The sequence below is a fragment of the Apus apus genome, chromosome 2 (genome assembly GCF_020740795.1).
Source record: "Apus apus isolate bApuApu2 chromosome 2, bApuApu2.pri.cur, whole genome shotgun sequence".
Classification (NCBI taxonomy): Eukaryota; Metazoa; Chordata; class Aves; order Apodiformes; family Apodidae; genus Apus; species Apus apus.
In genome coordinates this window covers 69625145-69650094 of record NC_067283.1, presented here as the reverse complement: position 1 = coordinate 69650094, position 24950 = coordinate 69625145, and the positions used below count along the sequence as shown (strand labels likewise).

General features: G+C 44.2%; 1 protein-coding gene across 4 annotated transcripts in view; it reads left to right on the top strand.

Annotated features, from left to right (window-relative positions):
- The window catches only part of CDYL (chromodomain Y like), a 249479-nt gene that overhangs the window by 131483 nt on the left and 93046 nt on the right, over positions 1-24950 (top strand). For 3 of the 4 annotated variants that reach the window (XM_051611657.1, XM_051611654.1, XM_051611658.1), the window contains exon 1: positions 11612-11810. The exons of the other annotated variant lie outside the window; for it this stretch is intronic. In XM_051611657.1, coding sequence (XP_051467617.1) covers positions 11787-11810 — 24 coding nt within the window. In that variant the 5' untranslated portion in view covers positions 11612-11786. Of the gene's footprint in view, positions 1-11611; positions 11811-24950 lie in introns of those variants that run through there. 4 annotated transcript variants of the gene reach the window in all.

Sequence of the window (24950 nt, the reverse complement as noted above, 5' to 3'; positions counted from 1 at the left end):
AGGCAACTAGTGAAAGGATGAGAGGGCATGGCCTGAAGCTGCACCAGGTGAAGTTTAGGTTAAGTATCAGGAAGTACTTCCTCACAGAGAGGCTGATCAGACATTGGAATGGACTGCTGAGGGAAGTGGTGGCGTCACCGTCCCTGCAGGCATTTATGGAAAGACTGGATGTGGCACTTAGTGCCATGGTCTAGCGATGTGGTGGTGTTAGGTCATAGGTTGGACTTGATGATCTCAGAGGTCTTTTACAGCCTCAATAATTCTGTGACTCTGTGAGTATTTTAGACCATTTTGTTTTAACTTTTTTGTTGTTTATAACTAACACTATGCTTCAACATAAAGGTATGAATGCCAAAGTAGAAAGTGTTAATGCTTGACCTTTTAGAGGAAAAGTCATTCCCTGTTGCATTGCTGTAGAAAGACTGGTAGAAACATATCCATGCCCTGCTAAAACACAGTCTCCTTGTGTGAGGACAAGATGTTGTTGAAGATGACATAGAGGCTTGATGGCAAAACCTGGTCAAGTTTTTACCCTTGTCTATTGACAGCAAAACTTGACTAATGATACCAAAAGATCACCAGCTAGCAGCTGCTAAAATTTAACAGAGCAAATCCAGTAGAACTCAGCCTATCCTAATACAGGCAAACTTCTGGAATAAGGCCTTTTGTTCCAGTACCACCAGTCTAAATAACAAGGCTATTGACTGCGTGTGCCAGCCTTTGTTAGTGAGGGCTACCTGAAAAGATGAAAATTGCATGAAACTGCAATTTCAGATCTGTTAATTCTCAGCTGCAAAACCTCCATCTGTAAACTGACCCAAGAGGAGTGGTCATGTTGACCTAAGCTTGTATGTTAAAGGATCATACTGCCATGGTCCAATCCCTAGGAAATAAATTTATTTCCAATGGCAGTGCTGAATAAGTCTCAAGAAGCTGTAGCATAGTTTTGATCTTTCATTTGCCACAATTATTGCAAAAGGTCATTAATCCATCTATGGTCCACCAGTTGATTCAGCAAGCCCTATAGACAACTTCACAGAAAGATAAGGAAATGAAATTAAAGGCATTCAGACCACTTCCTCTTCCACTTTGTCACACTTTTACTAAGCCATATACTGACATGAACATGCTCCCCCAAAAAGGAACTGTTCACCAACCACCTCCAAGAGACATTGCTTTTCTCACTAAAGATTCATAATCTTTTGCATCCCTTCCTTTCCAGAAGATAACATTATTTGTGTTCAGGCTGTATGGAATCCACAGTCAAATCTGCAGTCAGATGAATTAAGAAGACACTTTACTTTCCCTTACCTTTGCTGAAAGGCAGTTTGCCCAGTTTTGTGAAAATTTTTTCAAGCACCAAGCCTTACTAATTAGCATAATGTTCTTATATTTGAGTAAAACTTTCCATAAAAGGTACTGGTAGAACTAGGTCCACTGCAGTGGACTGGATAAACCTACTTTATGATGATTACAGAAAGTCTAAATTTAACTCACTACGCCTAAAACCTTGTTCTGGACAGTCAAGGGAGATTAAGCACTGGTTTTCCCACATATCTCATTTTTATTCCCAGTACTGAGGGAAAGCTGCAGGGCCTGTTGATTTCCAAGAGGCAGACACAGAACCAGTTGATCAGACCTAAGCAGATGATCCCATGGATGTTTGTTTCTTTGTTGTCTTTTTCAGAAAATATGTTACAGCCTTATGCACTGGAGGAAAGAAAGGATGTAACTGTAACATTCTGCCAGCAACCCTGGTTGAGACATCACAACAGTGTTTGATACTCTGACATCATCATGTTGAAGTAAAATTAGTCTTCCAGTCACAGAAAAATACAGGGTTGAATTTTGAGACTGAAAGAAGAACATAGATCTTTGACCCATTTCTGATCTGCAAAAACTCAACTTAGATCAAAAAGTTCATCTTCTTTATTCATAATAATGCATTTCTATTGCACTAGAAGATAGCTTGCCTCTGCATTTTTCAGTTTTCTCTTTTTCAGCTATTTAAGAAGAAAATATCATTTTTGGGTTGGTTTTTTTTCTCATCTGAATGGAAAATAAAAATGGTTTTTAGCCTTTCTACAATTATCACAAGGAACACTCTGTTCTTTCTCAATATCTACAAATGTCCTTATTACGGAAAATAGCTAGCAGTTTACCTCCCAGACTAACATTCTCTTCACTTGACAACACTGGTTATAGGATTTTGAAAAGGCTAGATATGTCATGTTGAGGAAAAAAATGTGGGAGATTTTTAAACTCTGGAAGTCAATCTGTAAATCTCATACTCATAACGGGGGGTGGGGGTGGGGGAGTATATATATCCTAGGAACAAACATCTGTAGGGCGCTCTGTATTGTCTGTAAAAACACAGAATTCCAGCTGTCTCTGATTGCCACGTAGTTACTCACTCTAAAACTGTATTTGGTCATGAGAAAGTGAATTATGAATTCCAGAGAAAAGCAAAGAATGGCTGTCTTTCAGGCATGGTACCTACATGTACATCAGTTCTCAGCCTACTACCTTCTTAGCTTATGATATCTCCTTTCAAAGATTGAAGAGGACATTCCCTCATTTAGCTTTCAGGTAATGCACTCTTCATAATGACCATTATATTGACTATGAGAATGAGCAAACTGTTATGGCTGATCAGCCATTTACAGTGTTCTAAAAGGATAAAATTAGCCTTCAGCTTCACTCCATGCTCCCATCCCAACCCAACTATTAAGCTAGGATTTTGTTTTCTTAGTTGTTTCATAAACCAGTTGTCATCCTCAGTAGAGCAAGGGAAGCCACATTCCAGTGGTGAGACAGCACTACTTTGAATAGAGCCAAGGAGAGCAAGGAAGCAGCTAAAACACTTTATCTCTGATGTGGATGTAAACATCTAAATTCTGCCAGTGACCAACAGCATGACTGCACAAGATTTTTTTGTTTCCCATTTCCAGTTTGAGGCTTTAAAATATAAACTTTGTTAAATTAGGTTATACACCTTCACTGTCTATGTGCATTCTCCAGTCAGCTCTTCTCAGTGCCTCTTTCATGGAGCTTTTGCCTCATTCGAGGCACCAAGTGTTTTCTAGGAATAAATTAGGGATGTGTAGATTTACCAGGAACATAAATATATTAATCTCATATCTGTTACCATTGGCTGCCCTGCTCCCATAGTCAGAGCTATACATGTCTGTTTCTGTGTCCTCATGGAAGCTGTCATATTTAAGATGCCAATTTAATGTGTTGCAGAACTTAAAAGCTGGGTGGTAAAAGAGGCAGGAGAATTCAGGAAGAGAAAAGCAGGTCCCATAGATAAAACATATTTTGATCCATGGTATTATAATTTAGTCCTACTTCCATAACAAATCTTCCATTTAATACTAAGCAAGTAATTCAAAACACAGTAGTGGCAGATGGCATCTACGTATATCTGTGGAAAGTTGATTTCAGATGTTGGGTACACAGCTGGAGTTACAGGAGCAACTGGTATTTACATCTGTAAGAAATATGAATAGGGATGCTACTTTTAAAATAAAAGGTACTATATTCTCTTAGATCCTCAAATCTAGGCCTCTTTAATGGAATGGCAAAAATCAGTGGACATCTCTGACAATATTTATTGTAATTTCACAATTCAGTTATAAGTGGGTAGAGGATAGATAACAACACAAACTCATTTCATGGGCAAATTGTGAAGTAAAATTATTGGTTGTTAAAAAAAAATTACACTGACTCTGTTGCTGAAGTTCACAAGGAAGCAGGGGAGTATCTGCCAGCATTCTTTGAAAGCAAGAATTTTGGGAAAGAATCTATGTCCTTGTCAATAAAAAGCTAGATAGGATGATGTCAGTCCACAAAAATTACCAGGAATCTATAATGATAAGCATAATTACCATTCTTTTCTTCAGTTATTTAAATCCGTTTGTGTTACTGTCTTAATCTAAACTAGAAGGCAGTATTTTGCAGATCCAATGTCTTAGTAGTTTAGATAATTAGGAGGCTCTCTCTTCCCCACTTTCATGTAAAGAATCTTGTTTAATTGTTGTTCCTTCAGGTGATCACATTTTCTTCAATGTGCCGTAGAACTAAGCCCTTCTTTCTGCCTGAAATGACCTCTGTTTAAACTGTCTCCATTATAATAAGGGAAACACAGTTCTCAGCCCTGTGTCAGAAGGATACACATTTCAAAAAATGCCTTTTTTTTTTTTTTCCTAGCATTTTTGTTTCTTCATTTTAACATCTCAGATCACTTAGAAGACAAAAGACTGAATTGGAGATGAGGAAGAGGTGATGAAAGGAAGAGGGACAGAAATTACAGAGAATATCAGAGTGTAATGATGAGCCACATCCTAGGTGTTGAGGACAAATGAGCATAGGATCAAAATAGGAAAGAAAAGGGGCAGTATGTATTTAGTATCTAACCTGTCAACATAGTTTGGCCAGTATGGAGAAAGACTGGGTCATAAAAATATGAGTAGGAATAATCTCACCTTTCTTCAGGCAGCAAGTGCCATACTTCTAATCAGTAAAAATCTGGTCAACAAAATAAATCAAATTTAAACTCCAAGTAATCTGACCAGACCTAGGCATGTGCTTTAGGATGAGATGAAGCATGCTGTGAATTCCACTGACTATGCTGACTAGCTTTTCATTGACTGTGGACAAGTAGCATAGGATGATGTGATCAGATGTAAACGCCAATAGCACAGACCATCACATTTCACCATATCAACCCCAGCTTTTGAAATCCTTTAGCTCATTATTGAGTGGATCTCAATTACTAAATGCTTCATTTCTGAGGCCAACTCCCAAATTCTAAAAGGCAGATAACCACCTTAATATGGCCGATCACAAGTTACTGATTGTCACTTTATTAGAGAGACATAGAATCATAGAATTGTTTAGGTTGGAAAAGACCTTGGAGATCATCAAGTCCGACCATTCACCTAACTTTACAGAGTCTGGTGCTCGGTAGCTCTTTAATTATCAAGAGTTATTAGCTTGTGGATTAAAAACTGCATATCAAATATGACTGTCATCCCTTGATTAGAGCAAATCCTGGAGATGCAAACCCATTCCCATCCAATACAGATCTCTGTGGTATTTTCAGTACTGTAAACTTTCAGCCAGCAACAGCCTACCACCAAAACTATTTCAAATTGAATGATTCCACCATCTATGAAGATCTTTATAGACATTACAGTGGCACACAGAGAGGTCAAAATGGAGTTGACCTTTCAAATGAACTTGATTCCATGGTCTGTACCTTGCCCATAAATTAGAGCAGCCTTCATTCTGCTAAACAGAGGAATGACTGTCCTCCTGACATTACCAGGATTGCCACTATAGGCAGTTGTCCACTTCAAACTGGAAGCACTGTACATGTATGGTAAAAAATTCCTGCCTGGCTGACATTCTCTGATTCTTTACAAACCTGGATTAACCCAGGCTGTTTCAAGCATCTCTAAAAACATTTGCTGCCACTGTCAGAATTCAGACTGGTCAGGCTTTCAACTCTTCCTAGACTGCTCCATTACTGTATTCCATCCAACTTCTCTCCTCACTTCTATGCAGTCAGTAAAGCCATTTAGGAAGATGGCAGGAAAATTGGTTTCACTAACCAAAATATTGTTTAAAATTGACATGTCCTGCCTCAATGACAGAAGTGTGAAACACCTTCAGAAATAAGAATGAAATGGTGATTTAGACAATTCACCATATAACTGTTGGACAACTTGTTTTTTTCTAGAGAAATCAGAGATGAGAGCAAGCTATCACAGGCCTTAGTATATCAAAATCCAAATGCAAAACTGGTCACAAAACTTGGTGCCTCTCTGATGCTTGAACCATATAGCACCATCACAGAATCACAGAATCTTAAGGGTTGGAAGAGACCTCAAAAGATCATCCAGTCCAACCCCCCTGCCAGAGCAGGATCACCCAGAGCACATCACACAGGAACATGTCCAGGTGGGTTTTCAATGTCTGCAGAGAAGGAGACTCCACAGCCTCTCTGGGCAGCCTGTTCCAGGGCTCTGTCACTCTCACAGTAAAGAAGTTTTTTCTGATGTTTACATGGAACCTCCTATGCTCCAGTTTGCACCCATTGCCCCTTCTCCTGTCACTGGACATCACTGTAAAAAGCCTGGCTCCATCATCCTGACACTCACCCTTAACATATTTGTGAACATTGATGAGGTCGCCCCTCAGTCTCCTCTTTTCCAAGCTAAAGAGACCCAGCTCCCTCAGCCTTTCCTCATCAGGGAGATGTTCCACTGTCATCATCATCTTTGTGGCTCTGCGCTGGACTCTTTCAAGCACTTCCCTGTCCTTCTTGAACTGAGGGGCCCAGAACTGGACACAATATTCCAGATGTGCCCTCACCAAGGCAGAATATAGGGGGAGGAGAACCTCTCTTGACCGACTAACCACACCCTTTCTAATGCACCCCAGAATGCCATTGGCCTTCTTGGCCACAAGGGCACATTGCTGGCTCAGGGTCATCCTCCTGTCTACCAGGACCCCCAGGTCCCTTTCTCCTGCACTGCTCTCCAGCAGGTCAGCCCCAAACCTGTACTGGTACATGGGGTTGTTCTTCCCCACATGCAAGACTCTACACTTGCCCTTGTTGAATTTCATCAAGTTTCTCTCCGCCCAACTCTCCAGCCTGTCCAGGTCTCATTGAATGGCAGCACAGCCCTCCAGTGTGTCAGCCACTCCTCCCAGTTTAGTGTCATCAGCAAACTTGCTGAGGGCACATTCTGTTCCCTCATCCAGGTCGTTGATGAAAATATTGAATAGTACCAGTCCTGGTACTGACCCCTGAGAGACTCCACGAGTCAGACCTCCAACTAGATTCTGTCCCATTGACCACAACTCTCTGACTTCTTCCTTTCAACCAGTTCATGATCCACCTCACTACCTGACCATCAAGAGCACACTTTCTCAGTTTATCTATGAGGATGCTGTGGGAGACAGTGTCAAATGCTTTACTGAAATCAAGATAAACCACATCCACCATCCTACCATCATCTATCCACCTAGTTACTTCCTTATAGAAGGCTATAAGGTTGGTCAAACACGACTTTCCCTTGGTAAAACCATGTTGACTGCTCTTAATGACCCCCTCTTCCTTGATATTCCTCGAGATAGTGTCAAGAACAAGTTGTTCCATCACCTTTCCAGGGATGGAGGTGAGGCTGACCGGTCTATAGTTACCCGGGCCCTCCTTCTTGCCCTTCTTGTAGACTGGAGTGACATTTGCTATCCTCCAGTCCTCAGGCACCTCTCCTGTTGCCCACGACTTACCGAAGATGATGGAGAGTGGCCTAGCAATGACCTCTGCCAGTTCCCTCAGCACCCGCAGGTGGATTCCATCTGGACCCATCGATTTATGGATGCCCAGATTGCTTAACTGATCCCTAACCCAATCCTCATCTACCAAAGCAAACTCCTCCTTCATCCTGACTTCTTCTGGAGCTTTAGGGATCTGTAGCTCCTGGGGACAGTCTGCAGCAGTAGAGACAGAGGCAAAGAAGGCATTCAGTACCTCTGCCTTCTTTATAACCTCTGTCACCAGGGCACCCACCTCATTCAGCAGTGGCCTGTATCGCCTCTAGTGTTAGTTCTATCTGCAATGTATTTGAAGAAGCCCTTTCTATTGTCTTTGACCTCACTGACAAGGTTTAGTTCCAAGGAGGCCTTAGCTTTCCTTATTGCCTCCCTACATCCTCTGACAACAGTCCTGTATTCCTCCCAAGTAGCCAGCCCCTCCTTCCATAATCCACAGATTCTCTTTTTCCACTTGAGTTTGCCCAGCAGTTCCTTGTTTAACCATGCAGGTCTCCTGGCTCCCTTACTTGCTTTCCTACCCATTGTGACGCTCTGATCCTGAGCTTGCAAGAAGTGGTCCTTGAATGTTGACCAACTATCTTGAGCACCTTTACCATCTAGTGCCCTGTCCCATGGGATTTCCCCTAATAATTGATTGAAGAGGCCAAAGTTGGCCCTGTGGAAGTCCAGGGTTCTGGTCCTGTTAGGGATTCTGTTCCTCCCACACAGGATCCTGCACTCCACAACCTCATGGTCACTGCAGCCAAGGCTGCCATTGACTGTCACTGCTTCAACCAGCCCCTCCTTGTTGGTGAGTACAAGATCCAGCAGTGCTCCTCTCCTAGTTGGTTTGTCCACCATTTGCATCAAGAAGTTATCATCGATGCATTGGAGGAACCTCCTAGACTGTGAATGGCTGCATTCCAGCAAATATCTGGATAGTTAAAATCCCTCATGAGGACCAAGGCCTGTAGTTGTGAGGCTGCTTTCAGCTGCCTGTAGAAAGCCTCATCAACTCTCTCGTCCTGATCGGGGGGTCTGTAATAGACCCCCACAGCTGTATCACGCATGCCAGCCTGTCCCTTAATTCATACCCACAGACTTTCCACTTGCTCCTCATCTGCCCCTGGTCAGAACTCAATACATTCTAGTTACTCTCTTACATAAAGAGCAACTGCACCACCTCGCTTTGCTGACCTGTCTTTCCTAAAAAGGACATAGCCATCCATGACCACATTCCAGTCATGTGAGCTGTCCCACCATGTCTCTGTAATTGCCACCAGATCATAACCCTTAGACCATACACAGACCTCTAACTCCTCCTGTTTATTCCCCATGCTACCTGCATGGGTGTGCAGGCATTTCAGGGAGCCAGCTGAGCTCACTGGTGGCACCCGTGGGAGGCAGGAGGCCTTCTGGTCTTCATTAATACCACAACAATGCCCCACTAGTTCAAACTCAGCTACAACCCCCTCCCACTTTGAATCTAGTTTAAAGCTCACATGGTATTTTTTAATAGTATGGTTGATTTGCCAGTAAAGACTTAAAAAGCGACCAAGACAAAAGGTTAGAAGAGAAGGTAGAGAAAAATTAGTGTCAATGCAAGCAATGAATATGTGTAAAAGAACTTCTTCCACTGAAAATGAAATGTGGACTGTGGTTGAAACATTAGGAATTAGTAAGAACTCTGAGCTTTTGTTGTTGCCTTGAAGTACTAAAAATAGAGCAGTACTGATGAACTGTGTTTCTTTGTAGCCATGCAGAAGAACAAAACACCTAAGACCTGGCTTGCTGCAGTGGTAAGACCCTTAGCACAAATAAAGTAACATCTTCAGCATCGACAGCTGCCATCTTTTTGATAAAACATGAGTATCAATTACTTTAAAAGGTGTGGCTACTTCAAAGGGTGGCTACAACAAAAATGATATGCTGAGTACTGCTCAAAAAGGATACGGACTGCATCTTAGGAACTGCCATTAAATGCTCACCTCCAGAAGGTGCTCACAGAGTTCCTAGATCTTACCTTTCTCCATTTCATACATAGGCCTATCCTGCTGTCGATGATCTTGTTACTGTCAGTAAACGACCCCTTTCTTCAACACTTTGATTAAGCCTCGCTCTTGAAGATCTCAAGAAGCGGTTTAAAAACAGGTCAGTTCTGACCTGTTCATGGACTAGTTAGGAAATTAGGAAAGTATGAAAAGTGTGAATGTTGTTAGATGTTTTATCTGCACCAATCATTTCCATCTAGCAGTCCAGTACCAGAATTTCAGTTATACAGAAGACAGATGTTGACCTGGGAGGCATGATGTGTTTGTAACAAAGAATGTGCAGGTTAACCAAGTCTGAGGAAGGGGTCTCCAGGTCTTTCTACATGAATCATCCAAAGCCCACAAATAGACCAGCGTTTCCCAAATGGGAACCTGCTAGACAATGGTCCAAAGCTTGTTTAGCAAAGTAGAAGAGTGAGGAGTTTCTTGGCTTTCCAGAAATGTTTTTGAAAGACTTTGGAAAAAAAAAAAAACTTAAGTAAGAGGTAACTTGATCAAAAATTGAGTCAATGGCTTGGCCGATTACGCAGTCGTGATGAACTCTTGCTTTAACGTGTGCTGTTCTGTGGCAGAATAAGTCTTCCTGGTGCAGAACGTAGGAAGAAGCACTCAGTGGCACGCATGCCTCAGCATGACAGAAGACACAGTAAGGCACTGGTTCCACTGCACCTCTCAGCCCTTTTGAGATCAGAAACGCCATCTTGCAGAAGTTGCTCTTGAAGGAGTAACTCATCCCATGTACGTTTGCTCAAAGATGACTTCAGTCAACCAAGGTAATGGTTGACCTGGAACAAGGCGCCCAGGGAAGTTGGGGTTGCCCCCTCCCTGGAAGTGTTGGAGATTGAACCTGATTCTCAGCAACCTGGTCTAGCGGGAGGTGTCACTGCCCGTGGCAGGGGGGCTGGAACTAGGTGATCGTTAAGGCCCCTTCCAACCCAAGCCATCCTGTGATTCTATGGCTACTTGGTACCTTATTCACACAACGTCCTGTGAAGAAGCACTCCCGGGTGACACAGGAGGCGACGAGCACAGGTTGCGGGGTGTCGCTGGTCCCGGGCTCGTAAGAGAGTCGACACCTTTGGCTACTTTCTGTTGACCCAGCGCACCGGGGAGCCCTCGGTGGGGCCCTCCCGGCTTGGCAGCGGCAGCGGGGCGGGACAGGCCACGCCGGTGCCGTTGGCAACGGACGGACCCTCGAGGGTCCCGCCGGGCTCTGCCGCCCGCCCGCCCTCCCGCGTGCCCGCGCCGCCCCGCTCGGCACAGGCGCGTGCCGCGGCGCTTCCGCCGTTGCTCACGCACGCCCCGGGTGCCGCCAAGAGCCGGGCAACCCCCCCCCCCCGCCCCGGGGACCGGCCGGCAGCCCGCGGGGGCGCGGGGCTGGGGGGGGGGGGGGTGCCCCGCGGGGCCCGGGCGCGGCGCGGGCGGCAGGAGCGCGGGAGGCTGCGGGGGCGGGACGAGGCCCCGCGCGTGGCCGGGCCCCGTGTCCCACCAACCCCCCCCCCCCCACACACACACGCACACACACGCACACCCTTCCCCACGTCCACGCCCGCCTCTCCCCAACTCGGCGGGCGCCCCACGGCCCCTGCCGCCCCCCGCGGCGGCGCCGGGCTCAGCTGGGCAGACAATGGGAGACGCGGGAAGGGGGGTGCGGGGGGCGCGGGAGGAAGAGGAGGAGGAGGAAGGAGGAGGATGGTGCCGGGGGCGGCAGGAGCCGGGGCGGAGGAGGGGTTGCGTGCGGCGCTGTCTCTGCGCTCGATTAGTGTTCCTGGGGAGCGAGCGAGCGGAGCCGGGGACGGAGAAGGGGGGGAGTAAAAGGGGGGGGGGGGGGTGTGCGGGAGGCGGGGTGTGTGTGTGTGTGTGTGTGTGCGTGTGTGCGCGCGCTGGGGGTGCGGGGCGCCGCCGCGCGCCGGCGCCTGTGCGTGAGGCCGCGGGTGCCTGTGAGCGCGCGCGAGGGCGCGCGGGCGCGCGAGGGGGCGCGGGCGCGCGCGCGTGCGTGCCGGCCTGCCGGGGTGTGCGAGAGAGGCAGCGCGAGGGCGAGGGAGCGGGCGAGGGCGAGTTGCGCAGCTGCCGTGCGCGCAGCCCCGCCAGCAGCGGCAGCGGCACCGCGCTGGCAGCCAGCGAGCGGGGCGGCTAGTTGCGCTGGAGAGAGACGCGCAGGGAGGAGGAAGAAGAAGAAGAGGAGGAGGAGGAGGAGGAGGAGGAGGGGAAGAGGAGGAGGAGGAGGAGGAGGGAGGAGAAGAAGAAGAAGAAGAAGAAGAAGGAGAAGAAGAAGACGAAGAAGAAGAAGAAGAAGACGAAGAAGAAGAAGAAGAAGAAGAAGACGAGCAGGAGGCCAAACGGACACCAACTGAAACAAAGTATTTCCAAACCCGCACCCAACTCCACCTTGTGAGGCTCCCCAGCATGGCTTCCGAGGAACTCTACGAGGTAACAGCCCCCGAGCGCCGGCCCTGCCCCCGGCCCCACCGGCCACCCCACCCCACCCGCCTTTTTGTTGCTCTCGGGAGAGCCGCCGGTCTTGTCACCCACACTTGCTGCGGCTGCCCCTGCCCGCTGGGCCCAGCTCCTGCCTGTGTGCCCCCCCCCGCCCGGCCTGGCCCCCGCCCCCCCTTCACTCCCCAGTTTTGCTGGAGGAGGAGGAGGACGGAAATGTGACTGAAAGGAGGAGACGGCAAAGTGTTACCCGTGGCCTGCGCTTCCCCCCCATCCCCCCCCCCACCCCCATCCCCCCCGCCTTCACACAACACTTTGACTCCAGAAGGAGAAGGGGGTTGCGGAGGGTGCGGGATGGTGGGGAGCAGCGCTGACAGCCGCGACTAGCTCCGGGACTGGGCACGCCGGAGTGCGAGCCCGGCGGTGTGCAAAAATGTGTGCAAAAATGTGTGCAAAGCCGAGTTATTGCATGTGTCCGGGGGGGGGGGGGGGGGGAGGAGGCGTGGGGGGGGGGAAGGAGGGCAGAGCTAGAGGGGCTTTCCTCCCGGATTCGTGTCTGTACCCAAGTCCCGTGCTCCCATCCCTTGCCTTGGCCGTGCAGCAAGCTGCGGTGATGCAAAATATTAAAATTTAAACTCCTCGGATCTTCGTGCTCTAACGATACGGTTAAGGTTGTGAGGGAAACCAAAAAGATTCAAAGTTAAGGCTTTGACACGCCATCCTTCACTCGTCGCTCGGGAGGCGGTCAAAGGGTGTGCTGATGGGAAAGGAAGGTTTTGGGGTGAAGAAGGGAATGAGGTGACAGCCTAGCTTCGAGTTTCCTGTCTTATGTGTGGCAATTTGACATCCTTGCCCTTAATTGAAAAGCATGATGGTTCTCTTGGATTTAACTTCCTTGTTTTTATTTTAACAAGAAGTCATCCCTGGGAGTGAAAAGCTGTTGTTGTTTGTAGTCATTCTTGTCTTTTGGGTAAAGAAGTGGCCACCCAAAACCAAAAATGCTTCTATCTCATCGTTAATATGCATCCAGTCAGTGTTCTGTAAAAAATATTTATATCCAGAGTCTGGAAGGCTAAGGTCAAAGGGAGACAGTGAACCTTCAAGACATTTGACAGAAGAAGATGTCTTACTGTCCTGTTGGTGCACATGTATCTCCTGCTAATGGAGTCGCATCTGCACCGCCATGGGTGAACAGACCCATAGAGGCCAGTGAAAGGTGCCCCATCTGGGCTTGTAGTTTAAACAGGTTGACTGCTGATCAGAGGTGCTGAACTGGTAGACTAGAAGACTGAAGGCCTGTGTTTCCAAGACAGATAAATCACCGTTAATTGCTTTGGCAAGTTTCCCCCTCCTCATAACGTATCTTAAGCCAGTCCTGAAGGGATCAACCCTGGAAGTGAGAGAGAGATGCAGGGACCACTCTGTGCATGGAAGGATTGCCAAAAACTTGCTTTGACTTTAGAAAATTTTCTGTTGGGTTTGTGGAGTTGGGTCCTTAGGCTGTGCTGTGGCCAATACTTGCTCTTTGTGTGTCGCTGTGTTTGATCAAGATGGACAATGGAATATCATTTTTGGTAGGCATGAAAAGAGACCTGAGGAATTCTATTTGCTGGACATCAGACTTCAGTTAATAGTGTCTGCCACTTGCTAACCTTGTTGGTTTCCTTAAGTCGTGTTTGAAATGTTGACTTGTGTGAGAGGTTCGGTAGTCTGTTGAGCGTGGTCATCCTCACTGGGCTGTAGAGGTGTTCCCCGGTTGGATGAAAGCTTATTTTGCAAAATGCCTGAAGTTATAAACTACCTTTGTATTTTCAAAATCACACATAGTCTTTAGTTGTGTAAGTGCAAAGTTTATTTGAGATGCCGAAATTGTTAATGCTTTTGGACTCTGATGCAATCAAGCTGTCTCATTTGCATATTTTTGTCTAAATTGGTGTTAATTTTTGACAAGCTTTGTCTTGTAATGAAATCTATAGCCATGCCTGAAAAATCATAAAATAATAAACATAGTGAACACTAATTTGGGAAGTACATAACGGCAAGTGATTCAAGATTTCAAGACTTAAAATGTTGAATATTAGGTAATTTAAACCCTTCTGTGAACGACCTGTATTATTGACTGGAGTTTTACTTCTGTTTCATGGGTATTTTCTTTGTAATTCATGCTGTACGATATTCTTTGAATCTGCTGATTGAAATCCAGTGCCATTTGTTACACCTCCATTTTTCTTTCTGCATCTTGATCTTGTGTCTGGATCAAAAAAAGTGTATGGTCTTTTTGCAATGTTAGACTAAGTACGAATGCTAACTCCTCCTGCTGATATGTGTCATGGTTCTTCCAATATGTACTGAAAATTACTGTTGTAAACAATAAAAACGAAGGTAAGTTCCTTTTCTGTTGTTTTTTCAAGAAAAAAGTCTTTATGGATTCGGTTTGTGGTTCAGTTTGTTTGTGGGATGATTTTAATTTTTACTCTGAATATTAACTCTGGTGAGAGGGAGATGAACTGTAGGCCAGTGGTTTGGAATTCAAAGATGGAAACCTTGAAATACACTTAACAGGCTGGAAGGATGACTTTGTTGGGCTGGCTGTATATCCTGCATGTCATTTGTTCCCACGCATTTTAGAGATGGTGGTAATGATTGCCTGCTCTTTTTGAGGGGGGAGAAGATCTAAAGAAAATATGGAACTTTTCTTGAAAAAGGTTTGAAAAGTCTTTTTTTTTTTTTCCAGATGGAAAGTGAAACGAGGAGTATTGTTGCCAGCCTCTGTGAGTGAGGCAAATAACATAGTTTTTCTGTTTGTGAGTTTGATTCATCAAGTGACAATGTGTGGGTGAGGTGGACAGACTGGGAGAAACTGGTGTACAAGACAGGTAGACGAAAACATAAGAGAAGGTGTAGCTGGGTGTTTTTCTGCAAAATTTGTTACAACACGTGTTGACATCTTACGGCATCGTTCTTCATGACTGCCTGCTGCTGCCTACTGTGGCTTTTGGAAAGTACTTTGTACAGCTGCTTGGGCAAATATAGAGCTATTTTCTTTCACACTGTGACAACTTTGCTTTGCCTTACCCATTCTCACCCATTGGAAGTTTGTTGCTTATTCTCATCTTCTTCGCTGAAGTAATTAGAAGTAGGGTACCCAACTGATTCAGAGGGTTCATTTGGAAGCAAACTATGTTTGCCCTCTCTGCAGTTAAATTAGTTGACCTCCTCTGGCAGACCCTTACGGTGATGTCTGGTTTGAAGTCATCCTGAATTGTGGTTGGCATGACAAATTTGTTTGATGAAATGTGGAAGCAATCCCATAAAAATATGTGTTAGTGTGTTAGCCAGCAGGTCAAAGTACCAAATGATGGTTTGTAGACAAATGCTAAAGCTGTTCTGAATATGAAAGAGCATCTTCTAAAATTTAATAACTGCGTTTGTACTGCATCCAGTGGAAAGATATTGGAATTCTATGCCTGTTGGAGATGGTATCTAATTAAATGACCAAGTGTTTCCGTCTTTGCTCTGAGGCTTGCTGATACAGCTGGTGGTATACGTGGACCTCTGAATCCGTTTGGGTAACTGTAGTTAGGGTTGGGCCTAACAGTCTTGCTGGGTTTTGCCAAGAAGTAAAACGGCTTGTGTGAAATTTCCAAGTGCACCTCTGCATCAGTGTCTTTTCTTCACTCTGTGTTTCACCTTGACAATACTCGTAAACCTAGCATTTTAGGGTGGCTTAATTGATTTCCATTGAAGTATGACAGGTTAACATAGTTAAAGTCCTGTAGTCCAAAATTATAAAAATGTGTATGTTTTATAGAATAGAAAATGTCAGGGTTTGTTTTTTTTTGTTGTTGTTGTTTTTTAATTCTCCAAGTGTCTTGCAAAATACAAATCCTTTTTTTTTCATCTTGATGTCTAGTATTCTCAAGGTGATAGTCCACTTCCAATGATGATTCGGTATTTTTCGTTTTATTTTTAGAACTAGGGCCTCTGACATGAAACTGTACAGATGCAGTGAAATTACAAACTGAAACTGATTTCAGGACCAACTGGCTGAAATTCTGTGGCCTTGCATTAGGCTATATGTCAAGTTCAATCACCTAATAAGTAAGGCCCAAAGACATACATTCTGTGAAAATTTAAACATTGTCTACACAGTAGTGGCCACAAGTTAGAAAACAATGTTTCTGATACTGTGGGCTGTACTTCAGCTACTGTGGTGAAGTGGTGGTCTTTAATAATAGGAGAAATGCAGTCATTTACTTGAAAATTTGATACTACATGGGAATTACCCAGTTAAACCCAAAGTCTGTATCATAGCCCTAGTTACACGGCAGCAATCAGATCTTCATCATGTTTTGTGTGCATTTACTGGAATGTTTGAATATTTATTTTGCTTAAGTTAACTGAAAGGGTAAATTCATTATCTTCAGTATGCAGCTTGGAGTTCATTGTGATTTCTTGTGGCTATTTGATGAGAATTTGCTATTAACAACAAATTAGAATTGACCATTTGGGCAATAGGCATTTTTTAAACTCATTTATATCGGTTGGTTTTATTCAAACTGTCTTGCAGGAAGTCCAAAATGTCTTGGAACCTATCTTCAGTTTCTTCTGTCCGATGTTCTGATTCATGAATCTTGTTTAAACACCAGTGACAATTGCTTGTAAAGGGGGTGGTACAGTCATTGAGCTGTAATGCCTGATTCTTTCTGCCTAGATTTTCACAACAAGTGGTGCAAATGTTATTGCTTGTTTCAGATAAGGTAAAAGACACGAGACTTACTTGAGGAACCCTAGCCAACTAAACAAGGCTAGGAATTTACATCAGACCTGTTTGCATTGCTTCTACCTTTTAGGAACTGTGTATCTGATTTAAAATAGACTTGAGGATTAGCTGTTCACCCCCCTTTGGTGGCTTTCACTTCTTTAGCCAGCGTGTGAATGGAAGAGCATTGCAGGAAAGAAGCCACCACATTTGGAGCAAGAAACTCCGCTCTTTTCCATGTCACTTGCCACTCTGGTTTTCACCAGCTTGAGTTATTTCTCTTCTCCTATCCCAGAGCTTTAAGCAAAATTGAGGAGGCCTGGTGCCCTGTCTTCTGCTGCCACAATTAGGGAAATGCCTGGGTACCTGGGGGCTTCTCTTTCGCAGCAGACTATGTATTTATTTCTTGAGGTTTTTGGTCAATCAAGTAATGACTAGTGCAATACCAGTCACATTTAGAATAATAAGTATCACCTTACAAGGCTGTGCTGTCACAGAAGGTTGTTTCCACCATGCCAGTGCTCAGTACCTCTTGAATGAGGATAAATTATTTGACACAAAGGACTTAATAAGAGATACCACAGCCCTTTGTTCCTCAGGAAGGTTGGTGTAGCTGGAACAGCATCAGCAATGCCGTCTCCCTCTTCGACTCCTCAGTAGGTGCAGCTTCATTGCTTCCCAACTGCTGCAATGTGTCTGACCTGTGCCTAAACAGTGGAAAAAACAAGTTACTAACAGTTAGGGTTTCATCTCTCTCTGATAAATGCTCCATGCTTGTGAAGACTGTATTTAATACAAAACTTTGTCAACCAGAGTAACTTCTTATATATGTGATAACTGGATGCACAGATCTGTCGGATATAACTAATATGCAGGCCTCTAATTCCGCTGTTACTCTTCTGTAATAAACTCCAAATCTGGTGTTACTGGGCAATGTATTATTTTTGGGGTGTCGGTTGGAAGTGTGAGCTCCACAGACCTTATTTGCAAGGTGAAAAGGAATGCACAAGTCTCTCCCTGCTAACTTCTTCTGTGACTTTGAAGTTTTGGATGGCTGGATGCCATGTGATTAACCTTATTTGTCAATAAATACAGGGTTGTTGGGCTTTTTGTTTATTTTTGAGTAGCAAATTAATAATTTTCATGTTAAACATATCATGTGCTTTCTCTGACAGTATATTGTTAATCCAGAAAATGTCTTTAAAATGAAAGTTCTACATTTTTCATTATCAAATATATTCTCCAAAGCTATAGTATCTAAGAAGAGCTTGTATTTTTTAAATTATTTTTTATGGTATTTTAATATTCACACAGAATTTTGTGTTCTTTGAAATAATTTCTTTGAACTTCTTTCCATATTACTTAGAGGGAAAGAAATTATTTACTGTTTTCATCAACATCCTCAGAAGATTTACATGTGTCCCTTAATGGTGACTTTCTGTAGATCTCTTTCAAGGAATCTGTGAATATGTATGAATATGTAGAATCGATAGGGATAAAGAACCATTTTTAACCATAGATACGCATTTTTAAATGACTTTGAAGCCACTTTCCTAGCATAAAACACAAAGCAAAGCAAGTATTTACTAAAGAGCTTTTAACTATATATTTGTTTTATTGAATAATGAAAAAAGTAACTACTGTAACTATCAGTTTTGTTACTCTTGAGTGAGGCTTCACATTTTATAATGCTACTGCATAAAAAATTAGCACAGCTCTGATCAAATCTTTGTTCTTGGCCGTGTTATATCAGATGGATTGTTTGTTTCATTTATTTTTAATTTTTTTTTTTAATTTTTTTTTTTGGTGGGGAAAGATATGTCTTTTAAGTGGCCTAACCACATTTGTAGTTGTGCTGCTCCAACTCTTCTGCCCCCACAGTTTCTGAAAGTTTCACAGCTTTTAAGTAAATTTAGTCTTAATGATCAGTCAATTGCTGATTGCCATAGTAGCATCTGAAAAATCAAAATCCAGTGAGTTTTTTGAGTATCTTGGGTAAACAAGGAAGAAAGGAGACAAGGAGACATACTTTTTTTTTTTTTAAGTGACTTTGATTTTCATTCTGTAGACATTTAAATACCTCTTGAAGCATCTCCACTTCCTGTAAAACACTGGTTTGTAGAAATTTGCTTGGTTTAGGGAATAGTAAAATTTTGTCTTTAATTTGAAGTTTAAAGCAAGGTATGGGTAGTATGTTGTGATGTGTTTAACACCAAAAAAATGTTAGATGTACATTCTGTAGATAAGTATGTAGGGGAACCATTGAGGTACACTCTTAAGAATGTTGAAATGAATGTATCTTAACTCCAAACTACTTCTCTGACACTGTGATGTGTTGAATCTTCTATTCAGTGGGTGGTCAAAAGTATATAGTTTTTGAAGTTCTTTCCATAATATTTTCCAAAATACAGTTCTTCAGTGAAACATCATCTGCATATTGGTAACATTTTTGTTACTAGTAACAACATAGATATACGAAGGGTACAAATAAATTCAAAGTAACTTTGGGAAAGTTAGCTGAATTATAGTTTGGTTAGTTGCTAAATCCTGCTCGGTTGTTGCGTTTTGATTTCAGCATGTGATTTTCCCCAGTTATATGTATAAAATATAGCTTGTGCTAGCACAGTGTGACTCTTCCATCTTATTTTAGTGGCTAGGTCACTTACAAGGTTAAAACTAACAGACCTGGGATTGTGTTCTAAGAAATAATGAGAATGTAAGACTATACCTACTGACACAAAAGACCCACCCAGTTCAGCATCCTGATTCCTAATACAGGCCCATAATGTCTTGCTGTAGAGGGAAAAAATGGAAACATGGCAGAGCAATAATCATTGGGAGCTTTTGTGACTAGTTTATTTGGGACCAAGGCAGATTTCATCCTTAGTTACAAAATGCCAGCAGTGTGACCTGAGCTGCCTAGATATTCAGAACCCGCCTTCATTCCTTGTACCTGGCTACCAGAGGGTGGCAGCTGCAGGCTGGGCAAAGATGGGCACACCTGTGGGGAGAGCCATATGGGAAGAGTGTGTGTTTCTGTTGGTCCTGGCAGAGCACGGTGCAAGCAGCAGTACGGTGTGGCTGCCAGGTCACTCACTCGTGTTAGCACAATTGTTCATCAGGCTAAACTTTTTATACTTTCTCCTCGGACAATGTTTCTAAGCACTCGCTCTGGGGTCTTGTTCAAATGGTGGTGTTTGTACTAGTCTTTTCTGAGTCACAACCACTGAATGCACTGCTGTTACTGAGCCATGTATTAACTTGAACTTTAATTTCCAAGAAGAGGTTGTTGGCATATGTGAACAAACAAAACAGAAGCACTAACTCTGAATGAAATCTAAGGTGATCAGCAGTGTACGCTCTAAGTACCTACAAAGTCTTCAGTGGAGACTTCACACGCTTAAAGTCTATATCACAAAAGTTTAGCTAACTGCTCTGTGTGAGCAGGCTCCTAGTCTAGAAAATGTAGAGAGAGGAATATGGCCACAGAACAGAGAAAAAGTAATAGCACTTGTAATAATAATCCTAGAATTTAATCTCATTATTTGAAATTAATACTAATTTGTAAGTATAAAGCCTAGTAGATTGTATTGGAGTATAATCTTTCTAAAATTAGGAAGATCAACAGAAAAAAATTTCTTTAAAGAGAAAAAAAAAAAGATCTTTTTTTTCTCTGTAGATTTTTTGCCATGCAGTAACTCCATACTGTAACTCTTAGGTGGCCCCTCATGTTTTCAAGGCTGGCACATTTTTTCTTACTTGCTTGGGTCACAGATAAGGATGAAACTGATCTTTGATTAACAGTCCTTTCTAAGAAAAAAAAGAAATGGAAAGAAACTAAAACCGATGAAGTTTACATGAGACTGAAAATCTTCAGCTTTTGTTCTTACTGTACTTTTCTGTGGAACTGGATCATAAATACAGTTATTCTAAACAGATGTATTCAAAGCAACTCGACAGTCAGCTGAGTGAGCATTTCCAGCAAAAAAATTTCTAATGCTTCCTGAAAGTGATGCTGCAGAGCTTCTTGCCCTGGAAGACTGAGGCATCTGTAGCAACAGCTCACCGACATCCTTTACAGCCAAAAGGATAAGCAGATGTCCAGATATTCCCAAGGGCAATAGAAGTTTTAAATTAGTGCAGTTTTAGAGGAGTCAGACATTTCAAAGTTAAAATGTAAACTGTTGGTGCATGGTAGGTTGTTTATAGTGTATGTATGTGTGTAGAGAAGGATAAAGCCCAGCTTACAAATTGTTTGTTCTCAAATTTGTTCTTTCTTTTGTCTGGTTTGTGTGCTTAAAGTGTTAAGTACTTTGTATTTTGATTTGATTGTACAAAAGGGAGTTGAATGGAAGAGTAAAGGATACTTGATCTCTCTTTCATTTTAATTCGGAAAAAAACATCCACAGACAGTGAAATACGGAAGTGTGGGACAAGTTTCTTATCATATGACTTTGAGAGGCATGACTTGTTCTGAGTTAACATTGGAAAAAACTGTATTTTTACCTAGGTCATCAATAACTGATGGTCAATAACAACAAAGGTTGTGGTCGTTTTCCCAGATCACAAAGGCAAATAAAGTAGCATTGCATTTCAAAAGATCCATCAGTGTTTCAGGTTCTATTTCACTCATGTTAGAGGCATCTCTCTTGTATCGTGGCAGCTTCCATATTGATTTGGTTTTCCTCTCTCCCACATTGTATTAATGAGATCTCCTGAGATTTATTTATTTAAACTGTCCAGGAATAAGGTTTTACAGCATCACAGTATTGTTCTAGTTGGAAAAGACCTTTAAGATCACCAAATCCAACCATTGGCCTAACTCTACTGAGTCAGGTGCTAAACCATATTCCTAAGCACCACATAGAATCATAGAATCGTTAAGGTTGGAAGGGACCTAAAAGATCACCAAGTTCCAACCCCCCTGCCATGAGCAGGGAACCCTACCGCTAGACCAGGTTGCACAAAACCTTGTCCAACCTGGCCTTGAACACCTCCAGGGATGGGGCATCAACAACCTCCCTGGGCAACCCATTCCAGCTCCTCACCACCCTTATAGTGAAGAAATTCTTCCTAATATCTAACCTAAATCTCCCCTCTCTCAGTTTAAAACCATTACCCCTTGTCCTATCACTATCTTCTCTGATGAAAAGCCCCTTCCCAGCTTTCCTGTAGGCCCACTTTAAATACTGGAAGGCCGCTATAAGGTCTCCTCGGAGCCTTCTCTTCTCCAGGCTGAACAGCCTCAACTCTCTCAGCCTGTCTTCATAGCAGAGGTGCTCCAGGCCTTTGATCATCTTGGTGGCCCTTCTCTGGACCCTCTCCAGCAGATCTATATTTTTCTTGTGCTGAGGGCACCAGAACTGTACACAGCATCCCAGGGCAGTCTCACCAAAGCAGAGGGGCAGAATCCCCTCCCTGGCCCTGCTGGCCAGACTTCTTTTGATGCAGCCCAGGATGTGTTTGGCTCTCTGGGCTCCAGCGCACACTGGCTGCTCATGTCGAGCTTCTCTTCAACTACCACCCCCAAGTCCTTCTCCTCAGGACTGCTCTCCAGGCATTCTCCCCCCAGCCTGTATTTGTGCCTGGGGTTGCACCAACCCAGGTGCAGGACCTTGCACTTGACCTTGTTGAACTTCCTGAGGTTGGCACTGGCCCACCTCTCCAGCCTGTCAGGGTCCCTCTGGGTGGCATCCCTTCCCTCTGGGGTGTCAACCACACCACACAGCTTGGTATCATCAGCAAACTTGCTGAGGATACACTCAATCCCACTGTCCATGTCTCCAACAAAGATGTTAAACAGCACTGGTCCCAATACTGACCCTTGAGGGACACCACTTGTCACCTACCTCCATTTAGACATTGAACCACTGACCACAACTCTCTGGATGTGGCCATCCAGCCAATTTCTTGTCCACCAAGCGGTCCATCTGTCAAATCCATGCCTTGTCAGTTTGCAGACCAGGATGTCATGTGGGACCATGTCAAATGCCTTGCACAAATCCAGGTAGATGATGTCAGTTGCTCTGCCACCATTCACCATCTCTGTAGTCTTGTTGTAGAAGTTCACCAGGTTGGTCAGGCATGACTTGCCCTTAGTGAAGTCATGTTGGCTGTTACCAATCACCTCATTATTTTCCATGTGTCTTAGCAGATTTTCCAGGAGGATCTGCTCCATGATCTTGCTGGTCACAGACATGAGACTGACCGGCCTGTAGTTCCCTGGGTCTTCCTTTTTCCCCTTTTTAAAGACAGGGGCTATGTTCCCTTTTTCCAATCATCTACATGTCTAGTACCTCCAGAGGTGGTGATTCAACCAACTCTCTGGGCAACCCATTCCAGTGTTTAATTACCCTTCCAGTGAAGAAGTTTCTTCTAATATCTAATCTAAACCTCCTCTGGCACAACTTGAGACCATTTTCTTCTGTCCTGTTGCTTATTACTAGGGAGAAGAGACCAACCCCCACCTTGCTACCATCTCCTTTTAGGTAGTAGTACAGAGCCTCAGCCTCCTCTTCTCCAAATTAAACAATCCCAGTTCCCTCAGCCACTCCTCATAAGACTTGTTCACCAGACACTTCACCAGCTTGGTTGTCCTTCTCTGGACTTGCTCCAGCACCTTGATGTCTTTCTTGTAGTGAGGGGTCCAAAACTGAACACAGTACTTGAGGTGCGGCCTCACCAGTGCCATGTGGATGTTGTCTACCTGGACTTTAGTAAGGCCTTTGACAGTATCTCCCACAGCATTCTCCTGGAGAAGCTGGGAAATAATGGCATAGACAAATGTCCTCCTCTTCACTGGGTAAAAAAATGACTGGATGGCCAGGCCCAGAGCGTTGTGGTAAATGGGGTTAAATCTAATTGGCAGCCAGTCACTGGTATTGTCCCTCAAAGCTCAGTTTTGGGGCCAGTCCTGTCCAATATCTTTATCAATGTTCTGGATTGAGGGACTGAGTGCTTCCTCAGTAAGTTTGTAGACTACACCAAATTGGGTTGAAATATGGATCTGCTTGAGGGTAGGAAGGCTCTGCAGGGGGTCTTGGGCAGGCTGGGTTGTTGGGCTGAGGCCAATTGTGTGATGTTCAACAAGGCCAAGTGCCAGGTCCTGCATTTTGGCAACAACAACCCCATGCAATGCTACAGGCATGGGGCAGAGTGGCAGGAAGGCTGCCCAGCAGAAAAGGACCTGGGGGTGCTGGGGGACAGCCAGATGAACATGAGCCAGCAGTGTGCCCAGGTGGCCAAGAAGGGCAATGGCATCTTGACCTGTATCAGGAATAGCATGGCCAGCAGGAGTAGGGAAGTGATTGTCCCCTGTACTCGGCACTGGTGAAGCCTCACCTTGAGTACTGTGTGCAGTTCTGGGCCCCTCACTATAAGAAGAATATTGAGGTGCTGGAGCATGTCCAGAGAAGAGCCACCAAACTGGTGAAGGATCTAGAGAACAAGAAATACAAAGAGTGGCTGAGGAAATTGGGGATGTTTAGTTTGGAGAAGAGGAGGCTGAGGGGAGACCTAACTGCCCTCTACAATTACCTGAAAGGAGGTTATAGGGAGGTGGGCGTTGGCCTCTTCTCCTGAGTAAATAAAGAAAGGACCAGAGGAAATGGCCTGAAGTTGTGGCAGGGGAGGTTCAGATTGGATATTAGGAAGAATTTCTATAGTGAAAGAGGGATCAAGCACTGGAACAGCCTGCCCAGGGGAGCGATTGAGTCACCCTCCTTGGAGGTATTCAGTAAGTGTGTAGATGTGGCACTTCAGGGCATGCTCTAATGGCCAAGGTTGTAGGTTTTGGGGTTTTTTTTGTTGGTGGTGGTGTTTTCTGGTGGAGGGTGTGTGGTTGTTTGTGGTTAGGGTTTTTTTTTGTGTTGAAGGTTGGACTCAGTGATCTCGGAGGTCCTTTCCAACTGTGACAATTCTGTGATTCTGTGAGTGCAGGGGGACAATCACTTCCCTAGTTCTGCTGGCCACACTATTTCTGATACAAGACAGGATACCATTGGCTTTCTTGGCCACCTGGGCACACTGCTGGCTCCTATTCAGCCAGCTGTCTATCAGCAGATCCAGCTCCTTTTCCTCTCGGCAGGTTTCCAGTCACTCTTTCCCAGGCCTGTAGCATTGCCTGAGGTTGTTGTGACCCAAGTGCAAGACCTGACTTGGTCTTGTTGAATCTCATGCAATTGGCCTCAGCCCATTGATTCATACTGTCCAGGTCCCTCTTCAGAGCCTTCTTTCCCTCAGGCAGATCAATACTCCTTCCCAACTTGGTGTCATCTGCAAACTTACTGAGGGTGCACTAGATCCCCTCGTCCAGATCGTGGATAAAAATATTAAGGAGAACTGGCCCCAAAACTGAGCCCTGAGGAAGTCCA